The sequence below is a fragment of the Sus scrofa genome, chromosome 13 (genome assembly GCF_000003025.6).
Source record: "Sus scrofa isolate TJ Tabasco breed Duroc chromosome 13, Sscrofa11.1, whole genome shotgun sequence".
NCBI lineage: Eukaryota > Metazoa > Chordata > Mammalia > Artiodactyla > Suidae > Sus > Sus scrofa.
In genome coordinates, this window is record NC_010455.5 from 182130552 (window position 1) to 182144030 (window position 13479).

Below are 13479 nucleotides of genomic sequence, written 5' to 3' on the forward strand. Positions count from 1 at the left end.
ACAAATCCTTTCCATGTCCCCACTTTCTTTTTTTTTAATTTAAAAAAAATTTATTATAATTATTATTATCTTTGTCCTTTTAAGACTGCATCTGCAGCATATGGAGGTTTCCAGGCTAGGGGTCAAATTGGAGCTGCAGCTGCCGGCCAGTGCCGCAGCCACAGCAATGCCAGATCCAAGCCCCATCTGTGACCTACACCACAGCTCAGGAAAAAGCCGCATCCATAACCCACTGAGCGAGACTAGGGATAGAACCTTTGTCCTCATGGATGATAGTTTCATTTCCGCTGAGCCACGACAAGAACTCCTTTAATTATTTTTTATAATGACTTTTATTCCCATTTCTTGTTTGAAGGAGATAGGCTTCCCTCAGCCTCCTTGACCTTCCTTGAGGTTCAAAGGTGAGTCAAAAATTGCTAATCAGAAAAGTGAGGGAATACAGAAACAAAGGAGGAGCAATAAAGAAACAATAGTGCAGCCATAAAGCAGATTCCTGCTTCCTCCTCAAGGGATAAACATAACAATATCTTTGAGTTCTTCTGCGGGAACTAAGGCCCTCACCCAGGTAGAGGATGGTAACTTTAGGCTGAACACAAGATTTCTGAAGCAACATCCTGTTACCTCACCATGAACCCATCAGAAGAAAGTGTGCACACAGCAGAAGATATCAAATCCTCTGACTTCCTCCCTAAATGATTAACTGCAATTAACTTCCCCTTTCTCCCTTTAAAAACTTCCATGGTTGAGCAGAATCTTGGGAGTTGGTTCTTGGACCCCAGGCTGCCAGCCTCCTGGATAATGCAAACTTTCCCTTCCAACCAATGCCTGTCTTAGAGTGCTTGGTCCCTTACCAAGAAAGGGCAATTCATTTAATGGTTGTGTGCTATTTGTTAGCTTGGTTTTCCTTTTTTTTTTTTTTTTTTCCTGTCTTTTCTAGGGCCGCACTCATGGCACACAGTTCTCAGGCTAGGGGTCTAATCGGAGCTATAGCCACTGGCCTACGCCAGAGCCACTTTTTTGTCTTTTTGTCTTTTTAGGGCCACATCCTGAAGCATATGGAGGTTCCCAGGCTAGGGATAAAATCAAGCTACAGCTGCCGGCCACAGTCACAGCCACAGCCATAGAAATGCTGAGTCTGTGACCTACCCACAGCTCATGGCAACGCTGGGATCCTTGCAACCCACTAAGCAAGGCTAGGGATCGAACCCGCATCCTCATGGATACTAGTCAGGTTTTGTTAACCACTGAGGCACAACAGGAACTCCAGCTTGGTTTGAAGATACCAAACAGTTCATAATTTATGTGTTCTAGAATCAATGAGATTATCTCATTACAGCTTCCAGGAGACAAAATTTCCAAGCTGACAAGCACTACAAAAGCTTTTTAAGGTTCCGTTAATAAGTTTCACGGCTGGAGTTCCGGTCGTGGCTCAGTGGTTAATGAATCCGATTAGGAACCATGAGGTTTCAGTCCGATCCCTGGCCTCACTCAGTGGGTTAAGGATCTGGTGTTGCCGTGAGCTGTGGTATAGGTCGCAGATGTGGCTCAGATCCCATGTTGCTATGGCTCTGGTGTAGGCCAGTAGCTACAGCTCCAATTAGATCCCTAGTCTGGGAACCTCCCTATGCCGTGGGTGTGGCCCTAGAAAAAGCAAAAAGACAAAAAAAAAAAAAAGGAGTTTCGCAGAGTTCCCACTGTGGCTCAATGGATCAGCGGTGTCCTGGGAGAAGTGGGGTACAGGTTTGATTCTGGGCCGGCACAGAGGTTTAAGAATCTGGCCTTGCTGTAGCTGTGGCTTAGGTCTCAACTGTGGCTCAGATTTGATCCCTGGCCTCGGAACTCCATATGTCATTGGGCAGACAAAAAAGAAAAAAATAGTTTCAGGTTACTGCGTAATTTTAGCTACTATTTATATGAAATAATGTACTCAAACCAAAGTCTAAAGACAACTTCATATAACATTTTTTTCCTTTTTTCCCCCAGTTTTAATATAATTTCTAAAAGAAAAATAGTTCACTAAATAGGACAAACTGCTTCTTTCAAAATTACTTAAATCTTAGAGATGATACATTTGGAAAAATCTGTGTTAAATAATCTGAAGAAGTAGAAAACATTAGTTTTGTGAAATTTACACTCAGAAGTACATCCTAAAAAGATATATTAAGATGTAATGATTTGAGTTATCACATGGATATTTATGTAGTCTTTATTAACATATATCATATGCTAATATATAAATTAAACATATTCAGTTCATCAAATACTAAAGAACCTACTATGGGCTGTGCTTCAAAGAGAAAAAAAAAAGATGAATGATGTACCTTTTGGCTTTGTAGGAATATTCAGAGTAAGAGAAATCATTGATAGGTATGAAAATACCAACCACAGGAGGCAAAAGGTAAGGACCGTAAAGCAAAATACCAGAAGGAAAGGGATTAAAAATCCTTTGGGGTAAATTACTGAGAATTTCCTGTAGTAAGTGGTTGAGATGAACTCTGAAGGGTGGGTTTGATTTCTACTGAAGGAGACACAAAGGTAGCAACTTAATAACAAATGAGTGTACTGCTTGGAAGTGATTAATACTAGAAAAATCCTCATAAGAGTCTGAAATAGATATGGACTTTAATACTTAATATTTTCTGGAGTTCATGTCATGGCTCAGTGGTTAACGGATCCGATTAGGAACCATGAGGTTTTGGGTTTGATCCCTGGCCTTGCTCAGTGGGTTAGGGATCCGGCATTGCCGTGAGCTCTGGAGTAGGTTGCAGACGCGGCTTGGATCCCATGTTGGTGTGGCTCTGGCATAGGCCAGTGGCTACAGCTCCAATTCGACCCCTAGCCTGGGAACCTCCATATGCTGCAGGAGCAGCCCAAGAAATGGCAAAAAGACAAAACAAACAAACAAACAAAAAACCCCAACATTTTCTGATTTCATTGCACAAAATTTTCAGTTCCAAATATTTTATTTTTATTTTTTGACTGCCCCAGGCGGCATATGGAGTTCCCAGGCCAGGGATCAGATTCCAGCTGCAGTTGCCACCTACACTACAGCTGCTGGATCCTTAACCCATTGTGCTGGGCTGAGTATGGAAACTGCCTCCCAGCCAGAAACACCCGGGATCCCTTTGCACCACAGGGGGAACCCCTTCAGTTACATCCAATAGAATTCCTGTTTTCTTACCTAATAGTTCCTAGAGGGTAATCAGGACTCTCCTGAGATGAGCCAGGATTCTACTGCAGACAAATTAAATCAGAATTGCTGGAGGTCTTGGCATTTCATATAATTTCTCCAGAAATTCTGATCTGCAGGGTTACAAACCACCAGGCTAAACTGCAGTAGGGCAACTTTGGTCTTCTTGATAACTAGTTTATTTTCTTTGCTGGTTCAATAACTAACAAGAATTTTCCAATATTATTTTTTATTAGCTTCCACTTTACTGAGCACTTACTATGTGCCAGGCACAGTGCCAAGCATTCTTTTGTGCATTATCTCATCTAACCTTCATAGCTACCTTTGAGGTGGGTGCTACTTCGAAGTTACTTGCCCAGTTACTGCCCCATTCCGGAGCGCAAGTGTTTACCCACCCCAATCCACTGCCTCCCTCCTCTAATTGACTCCTAATAAGGAACTCTTGGAAACACTAAAGTCTCTCAGCAGTTATAAATAAACGTTATCTGGAAAGAGCAACCAAGAATAAGCAGCAAAATGACAGAACAAGTATGGAGGGCACCAGGTGACAGAAAAGTCAGGAAGATTCTGGCATATTCAAGTTCTTCAATTGCCTGACTCCCCCAGCTCTACCCCCCCGCCCCGCCCCAGGACATTAACCGTCCCTGCTAACCCCCAATTTTCAAGCTCTCTAGTCTTTGTTGGCCAATTTCAGGGCTGGAATAACCTTTAAATACAAAGGAGGAAACCCAATCCGGGTATTTTCCAATTCCATAGCCGCAATTTAGGAGGTTAAGCAATACTGGGGATGCGGAAAAGCCTTCCGTAGCCTTCTTCAGCAGCCTAGTCGTCTCAACGAGATGGGTACAAATGCGAGGGGCTGCCCAGTTGGCTTCCTTTATCTGGAACCTTAGGTGGGAGAGCCCGCCCCAGCAGCAAAGCTCCAGAGGTAGGAGGCGTGGCTGGCCGGAGGCCCCCACCCCTACTACCCCGAGGGGAGGGGAGGGTTAGTGCGGACGCGGCTGCCCGCTTTAGCTGCCCTTCAGGGTCCGGTGCGATGTCTTGAGGCAAGGGCGCTACCGCAGTTTTAGTCTTCTGGGGAGACCAGCTGGCCGGACCCACGTGCACAAACCCGATTTAACTGAAGGCATTGAGACGGAGATCCCGGTTCAGGCTTGGGGCCAGTGGCCGCTGGCGCACCTCAACGCGGGAGCTCCGCCGGCCGGGAGTTCCTTTCTGGGGAGTGTCCCCAAGGGCAGCCAGTGAGGGGCTCCCGGTTGCCGTGGCAACCCCACGCGCCCGGCGGGGACCGCGCGCGCCGAGGGGCTTCGCCACTACCGGAAGTGACGTGTTTCACCTGCCGAGCGAGGGCGGGGTGGGACCAGGCTGCGAGGTGCCGCCGCCGTCAGCCAGTCGGGAGCGCGCGAGGAGCCGGGTGACTGAGACCGGGTTTAGAGCCGCCTACCTGCAGTCGTCGCCCACGGCCGGGCCGCCACCATGGCGCTTCTGCTGCGCTTCGTGCTCCTGTGTGGAGTCGCGGGTGAGTGGGGGCAATTCGGTCCCTCGGGTCCTCATTGCCTGGCCAGCCCTGGGGCGTTCGCTGCCTGCGGTCACCCGGGAACAATGAGGCGTGGGGGAGGGGGCGGGAGCGATTTGGGGGCTGCGGCAGCCGTGGCGGTACGCGCGGAATTGCATTGGGATGATTTTGAGCGGCCGGGCTCGCGAGCTGCGAAGGTGGGGCGGCTGGGAAGGGAGCCCTGAGGTGGCGTGGGGTGCCTGGTGCGGGGGAGTTGGAGCGAGCTGACCGAGCCCCGGCTTGAGGGTGGCGGTGGGGAGTCTCCCCGGGCGCCGGTGGGTGGGCGCGGCGTGCTGGGTGCGCCTGGCGTCTCTGCCAGACTGTTCTTTGCGGTGGGTGCGGGCTTTGCTTTCTTTGCTCTTACCCTTTCTCTTAGCCGTGGTGTCGAGTGTGTCCAGGGTTAGCCGACTTCAAAAGCCTTGGGCGGTGAGTTTTCAGGTGTCGAGCAGTCTAAGCGGGGAGGCTGAATTACAAACGCCATGATTAAATGGACACCGGGCTTTTCAGTGCCTTGGATCGTCCAGGCTACCTCTAGGAAAGAGGCGATGAACGAACTGTAGCTTGAGCATTCTTGATCTCATAGAAGAGGCGAGCCCAGGCATGAGCTGTTAACTAGACGGTAACTCGACGAAGTAGACCGTGGAAAATCAGAAGTAGGTTCCTGCAAAAATGCAGTATTGATTTCTCCTCCCATTGGGTAAAGTGCAGAGGAGAAATTACTAACCTTGGTTTTGAGTATGTAATGATTTGATTCATTTTGATCATAAGATGGGATGATGTGCTCAGGGTAATTCCGAAAGGATTCGCCAAACACGCATTCGACTGCCTCTTTCTGGGGAGGGAAAAATAGGCTTTTTAAAAATGCCTGGACCAGTAGAAGGCGTAATCATTGACTGCTTAAAAAAGAACTGATCTTGTTTTGTCCAAGTAATCACTTGTCGAATTTTAGATCCCCAAAATCCTTTAAACCAACAAAAAAATTGCATAGGTGGAACCCTAGGAGGCACATTTTGTGTAGCCTCCAGTAGGATATTTTTAAGCACTCTAAAGCGGAGTCGAGTAGCCCTTTCTATTAGGCTGGCTCTCTGCTTCCTGTTGAAATGTTAATTCCATTGTTGGATGCCACAGCTGTGAGCATTACTCCTGGGATCAACATTCTATTAACAAGTCTAATCTTCTATCTGGGTCTATAGCACTACCTCCACCTTTTTAATACATATCATTTAGGCCGGGCTGAAATTTCCAAAGCTTCCCCTAAAGATGAGGGGTCGGGAGTTCCTGTCGTGGCTCAGTGGTTAACGAATCCGACTAGGAACCATGAGGTTGCGGGTTCGACCCCTGGTCTTGCTCAGTGGGTTGGGGATCCGAGTTGCCTTGAGCTGTGGTGTAGGTTGCAGACATGGCTCAGATCCTGAGTTGCTGTGGCTCTGGTGTAGGCTGGCGGCTACAGCTTCGACCCCTAGCCTGGGAACCTCCATATGCCGCAGGAGCGGCCCACGAAATGGCAAAAAGACAAAAAAAAAAGATGAAGGGTCAGTAACATTTTACATGATACTGTCCCACCTTTTTTTTGGTCAAGGGCTACACTGAAGTAGAAGTTGAGACCATTGTGGCCTCTGTGTGAAAAAAAAATGTTTTAGCCTATATCTAAACAGAAGTGGAAGAAGCTAAACCATATAGAGGAATTTTTTTTTTTTCCCCCAGGGATATCAGGATAATTGTCTGGATTTAATTTTTTCAGGATGCCTCACTTTGATAGGCACAATCTCAATCTCACAATCAATATTTTGATACATGTAGCGTCATCCTGCTTATAAATTGTACTTCTGGGTACGGTGAACATCTCTTTAAAGGACTATTGTCTTCAAGTAAACAACTATTAGGAAACAACTCAAAAACTGCAACTGATGTGGAGCTTTGAGTATTTCTACAGATACTTCATATTTTATTTTTGTCCTTTTTTTAGGGCCGCACCTGTGGCATATGGAGGTTCCCAGGCTAGGAGTCTAATCAGAGCTGTAGCCACCGGCCTACACCACCACCACAACAACGCAAGATCCGAGCTGCCGTCAGTGACCTACACCACAGCTCAGGGCAACGCTGGATCCTTAACCCACTGAGTGAGGCAAGGGATCTAACCTACAACCTCATGGCTCCTAGTCGGATTCTTTTCTGCTGCACCCTGATGGGAACTCCAAGATACTTCATATTTTAGAAGTCTATTGCCATGAACTCAGTTTTGAGTGATAACATGATTGATTGTACAATTGGAACCCTGACAGAATTCTTTTTGATGCATTTTTATTGCCTATTTAGTAGCAAGTCATACCATCAGTAATAGTGGTGGCAGTGGTGATGGAGCAGTAGCAGTAGTAAAAGTAAAGCAGTTTATTAAATGCCAGGCACTGTTCTAAGGGCTTTACATATACTCATTTAATGGACCTGGTAACCCTAGATGGTATGTTCTGTAATGATCCCTGCTGTGCAAGTGGGAAAACTGAGGCACAAAGTGGTTATGTAACTTGCCCAGGTCACACATTTCCTCCTGAATCCCCTTCTTCTTATCATTGCTGTGCTGTTCTGCCTCTAGAGCAGCCACTGTCTTCTTTGATTACCTCTAATCAACATCCTAAATTTGTATCACTGGTTAATCTGTCATTTATTATGAACCTGCTGTTGGTTTGACTGTGTGCCAAGAACTGAAGGCTCTTATTATTAGCCCTTTATTTTTATTTAAAAAATTTTTTGAGGTTTTTATTATTTCTATTGTAGTCGATTTACATTATTCTGTCAATTTCTGCTGTACAGCAAAGTGACCCAGTTATACACATACATATATGTATATATATATACATTCTTTTTCTCACACTATCCTCCATCGTGTTCCATCACAAGTGACAAGATATAGTTCCTTGTGCTAATCAGCGGGATCTTATTGCTTATCCACTCCAAGTGCAATCGTTTGCATCTACTAACCCCAAACTCCTAATCCATCCCAGTCCCTCCCCCTCAGCAACAAGTCTCTTCTCCAAGTCCATGAGTTTGTTTCTTTTCTGCAGAAAGGTTCATTTGTGCCGTATATAGCTTCCAGATGTAAGTGATATCACATGGTATTTGTTTTTCTCTTTCTGACTTACTTCACTTAGTATGAGAGTCTCTAGTTCCATCCATGTTGGTGCAACTCGCATTTTGTTCTTTTTTATGAATGAGTAGTATTCCATTGTGTGTATATACCACATCTTCTTGATCCATTCATCTGTCAATAGACATTTAGGTTATTTCCATGTCTTGGCTATTGTGAGTAGTGCTGCAGTGAACATAAGGATGCATGAGTCTTTTCCAATGAAAGTTTTGTTTGGATATATGCCCAGTAGTGGGATTGCTGGATCATATGATAGTTCTATATTTAGTTTTCTGAGGTACCTCCCTACTGTTTTCCAGAGTGGTTGTACCAGTTTATGTTCCCAGCAATAGTGTAGGAGGCTTTACTTTTCTCCACACCCTCTCCAGCATTTGTTATTTGTTGACTTGTTATATTTATTTCTTGATCTTAGTTGAATATTTTCAGGCACTCTGAGAACACGAGGATTCAGACTTAGACTGGTGTTGTAAGCTAATGTGGCCCATGACCCAGCAGTAGCACCTAGGGGTGACAGTGTTAAAGTTTGGGGTTCTGCTGCTTTTCACATTGTCAACATGAGTGAAACTAAAAAAAGTAATTCTGGTCTCCCGACCACTTGTTAGCTGTTTTAGTGGTGGCAGGCCCCTGTCCTCTTTGTGTGCCTCAGTTGTGTCAAGGACAGGGATCCCACTAGAGGTCTTTATTGTTTGTTTATTTAATTATGATGATGATTTTTTTACTTTTTGAGGCCACACCCGCAGTGTATGGATGTTCCCAGGCTAGGGGTCAAATCAGAAGCTACAGCTGCCAGCCTATGGCACAGCCACAGCAACGTGGGGTCCAAGCCACATCTGTGACCTATACCACGGCTCATGGCAACACCAGATCCTTACCCCATTGAGCGAGGCCAGGGATCTGAACCCACATCCTCGTGGATACTAGTCAGGTTCATTAATTGCTGAGCCACGAAGGGAACTCCTATTTATGCTTTTTAGGGCCACACCCGCAGCATATGGAAGTTCCAAGGCTAGGGGTTGAATCAGAGCTACAGCAGCCAGCCTACACCACAGCCACAGCAACACAGGATCCAAGCTGTGTCTGACCTACACCATCACAGTAATGCTGGGTCCCCAACCCACTGAGAGAGGCCAGGGATCGAATCTGCATCCTTGTGGATACTAGTCGGATTTGTTTCTGCTTCCCTACAATAGGAACTCCCTAAGTGTATTGTTCTGCTTTACCTGGAATGATTTTTTCTTTTTCTTTTTTTTTTTTTTTTGTCTTTTTTGCTATTTCTTGGGCCTCTCCTGCGGCATATGGAGGTTCCCAGGCTAGGGGTCAAATCGGAGCTGTAGCCACCAGCCTACGCCAGAGCCACAGCAACGCGGGATCCGAGCCGCGTCTGCAACCTACACCACAGCTCTCGGCAACGCCAGATCGTTAACCCACTGAGCAAGGGCAGGGACCGAACCTGCAACCTCATGGTTCCTAGTCGGATTCGTTAACCACTGAGCTACGACGGGAACTCCTGCTTTACCTGGAATAATAAATGAAGATTATTAGATGTGAATTTTATCCTCTCCATATGCCTCTCCTATTATACCACCACCAGCACAAAGTTGCTTCTTCACGGCAAACCCCACCCTACATTAGCTCCTTACCCTAGCTATTGTGGGGTTTCCATAAAATTACCCATTATGTCTCACTGCACTAGATCAGAGAGCAGGGACACTACCTGTGTTCATTGTTACAGTGGCAATGTTAGCTTGTGGCACTTGGCAGATAGCACGTGTTGAGCAAATGTCGCGTGATGTAACGCTTTCAGCCTCTCTGCTGCCAGGCCTATGTATATGATAGAGCTCGAATGAGTTCCATCCCTTTCTCTCCCCTTTGTCCAGTAAAGATGGTCCTCTGCTGGTGATTAATCCACTAGCCTTATTTCATTCCATTGTTAGCCTAAAGAAGTTAAGCCTCTGTTTTATCTCTGACTGCATTATTCTGTCCCACCCCCCTGCTTCAGCTGCCAAAGGTATCAGTAACCTCATGCCAAGTCCATTTATTTTTTTGGAGCTCCTTGACACCCATTTCGGTTCTTACCCACTCTGTTAACCTGCCCTTTGCTGCCTTCTATAATGGTCCCTTAAGTGTCACCCTTCCCCATGATTTGACCCATAGTCCTTTTTTCCAGCTTTGCCTTAAACCCAGGTGACTTCATCTACCCATCACTGTAATCTCCAAGTGGTTGCTAGTGACTTAAAATGTTGTCATCTTAGCTCTCCCTTGAATTGTGGGCCACTATTTCCAACTGCCTAACACAGCATTCCACATAAATGCACTTGCATACCTCAGACTCTGCCGGCCCTCAACTGAACTTAGCATTAACCAATTGATAAAATGATCCAGTCATTCAAATATTTATGGCCAGCTGTCTACTGTGCCTGTGCTAGATGCCCCTGCAGTGGTTAGCACAAGATTTTGCAGACTGTGAAAGATTCCATAGAACATCCCAGCAGATAGGGTGTGTCTTGGGAGTTGAAGTGTTCAGGGCAGATAAGACATCTAACTAGCACTAATGTCGCTCTCTCTCTCTCTCTTTTTTTTTTTTTTTTTTTTTTTTTGTTTTTGCTTTCTGGGCTGCACTTGAGGCATGTGGAGGTTCCCAGGCTAGGGGTCAAATCAGAGCTGTAGCTGTTGGCCTACACCACAGCCACAGCTTTTCAGATCCTAACCTTGTCTGCGACCTACACCACAGCTCAAGGCAATGCCAGATCCTTAACCCACTGGGCGAGGCTGGGGGTTGAACCCACATCCTCATGGATGCTAGTCAGATTTGTTTCTGCTCAGCCACGATGGGAACTCTTTTTTTTTTTTTTTTTTTTTTTTTTTACTTCTGTCTCTTTTTGATGTGCACTTGAGTCATTATAAGGAAGTGTGGAGCTTGAGATTTTGCATTTTAACAGGTTCCACATGATGTCACTGCTGACTACACTTTGGGTGAGCAAAGACATAGAGACTGTCAAGAGCTTAAGAGATGATCTCCATGAAGTAAGGTGTTGGTCCCCCCCCCCCACAAGAGTGACATTAAGAAGCTTGTGAAGGGGTTAAAGAAGTGAGGTTATACACTTATAATAAGGCTTATTCTCTTGAGTGGTGCAGATCTCTGCCTCAGTTCTGGAGGCAGGTGGAACCAATAGAGCTAACACAGGAATCCATCTGGGGTGATCTGGACACAAGCAGTCCCTGTCAAAGTACAGCAGAGTGGTGCTGGGCTTCCTCTTTGATCAGGAAAGTTGTGGGACCTGGTATCTGGTTGGTTGAATGGCAAGAAGAAGTTGGAAGCAGTAAGAGTTCTGGCTTGAGTGAGTAATTATGTCACTAACCTACAGGGCATAAAGAAAAGAGAAGAAGCAGGTTTTAGGAAGATGACAGTGAGCTTAAGTTTGAACAGATTGTATTTGCAGTGCCTGAGGGGAGATGGAGGTAAAAGATATCCAGTAGGAAGACTTAAGCCAAGGATGGGATCTCAGGAGAGAGGCAAGGATGGGTGATACGGAATTGAGAATCCCTGCTGATAGGTGGCATCTGTGTAAGTTTAACCAGGAACAGCAGGTAGGACCAGAAGAGAAGGTGCGATGTGCTAGGGAATATCAACATCCAATAAGTAGGCAGGAGGTGAGGAGCCTGGGAGCAGTAAGGAGTGATAGGGACTGTAGGAGGACTAGAGGATCAGAGTGTTCCACAAAGTGATGAAGCAATGAGGCCAGTGGTCTTACATGAGGAGATTGTTGAGAACATTCGGCAGGGGTTTTTTTGTTTTGTTTTCCATGGCTGCACCTGCAGCAAATGGAAGTTCCCTGGGCCAGGGGATGAATCAAAGCTGCAGTTGCAGGCCTATGCCACAGCCACCACAACACAGACCCAAGCTGCATCTGCAATCTATGCTGCAGCTTGTGGTAACACTGGCTCCACTGAGTGGGGCCAGGGATTGAACTTGCGTCAGTCTTAACCCACTGAGCCCCAGTGGGAACTCCCATTCAGGAGGTTATTGATTTCAGACTTAGGACAGTTCCCGTATTGAGAGTAAAGCTAGATTTTAATAGATTGAGGAGTAGGCATCAGGTAAGTAGAGAATGAAAAGTGTACTTTGCACTTGAAATTTGTTTAGCACTGTGTGTTGCAGTAATTCCAGGGGAGAAGGTAGAAGCCAGCAGATAAGAACTAATGTGTGTGTGTGTGTTTACTGAAGGTTAATTGATATATCATATTTCAGGTGTATAGCAGTGATTTAGTTCTCTCTGTATGTATATTTTTTCACATTCCTTTCCATTATAGGTTATTATAAGATACTGACTATAGTTCCCCTTGCTATACAGTAGGTCCTTGTTTGTCTGTAACTCTAACTATCCAGTTTTAGAACCTTGTTCACATAATCATTCTTCCATGGAGTTCCCATCGTGACTCAGTGGTTAGTGAATCTGACTAGGAACCATGAGGTTGCGGGTTAGATCCCTGGCCTTGCTCAGTGGGTTAAGGATCCGGCGTTGCTGTGAGTTGTGGTGTAGATTTCAGACTCGGCTTGGATTCTGCGTTGCTGTGGCTCTGGCATAGGCCGGCGGCTACAGCTCCGATTAGACCCCTAGCTGGGAATCTCCATATGCTGTGGGAGTGGCCCTAGAAAAGGCAAAAAGACCCCCCTCCCCCCCCCCCAAAAATCATTCTTCCTTAAAACAATGTATTCCTCTTTACACTCATTCCTGGACTCTGAAACCTTTCCCAGGAGTGTCACTCTCCTATCCCATCTCTTATATAGGGATATCATCAACTTAAAAAAGCTTAAAACTTGAGTATCCTTCCTGACATGTCTTCAGCCCTTTTATCCCTCCTTCAGCACTGTCCTGTCTCTCCTCTTCCTCCACCAGATTTCTTAAAAGGAGTTGCCTGCATTTGCTAACTCCATTATTTTCCTTCATGTCCACGCATTCTTCCACCCTTTGCAATCTTTTCACTTCTCTCTACTCCTATTAAACTGTGGTGGCCACCTTGACTGCATCCAGTGGACATGTCACACCTTTAATATGTCTCACCTTTAACCTTTTAAATGTCTCACAAAAATGGCTCTATTGACTACTCTCTTTCCCTCTTGAGCTGCTCATTTTCCTTTGTGTGCCCACTTTTCCTCCCAGTACTTGTTTCTGGCTTCAGTTGCCATTTATGTCCTTACAGTCTGTTTCTAGTCTCATTTTCCCAACACTTTGCCCATAATGTCAAATCACTCACTTGACAGCTCTGCTTAGACTCCCTCCAGGCACCACCAATTGAACTTGTCTCCACATCACTGCTCCATCTAACATTAAATGGCATTTTCAGCCACCGAAATGCCCAGGCAGAAATCTGGGTACCTTACTTGACTTTTCCTATTCTCACCAGCTTACATCGACTTGTATCCCTCCAGTCACAATTCATTGTTCAAGTTAATACCATCATCTCTCTGTCTCTTCTTTTTGGCTTTTGTCTTTTCAAGGCTGCACCTGTGGCATATGGAGATTCCCAAGCTAGGGGTCTAATTGGAGCTGTAGCTGCCAGCCTGAGCCACAGCCACGCCGGATCTGAGAG

General features: G+C 45.8%; 1 protein-coding gene across 1 annotated transcript in view; it reads left to right on the plus strand.

Annotated features, from left to right (window-relative positions):
- The window catches only part of CXADR (CXADR, Ig-like cell adhesion molecule), a 51562-nt gene continuing 41947 nt past the window's right edge, over window positions 3865-13479 (plus strand). The window contains exon 1 of the mRNA XM_013982543.2: window positions 3865-4709. Coding sequence (XP_013837997.1) covers window positions 4667-4709 — 43 coding nt within the window. The 5' untranslated portion in view covers window positions 3865-4666. The remainder of the gene's footprint in view (window positions 4710-13479) is intronic.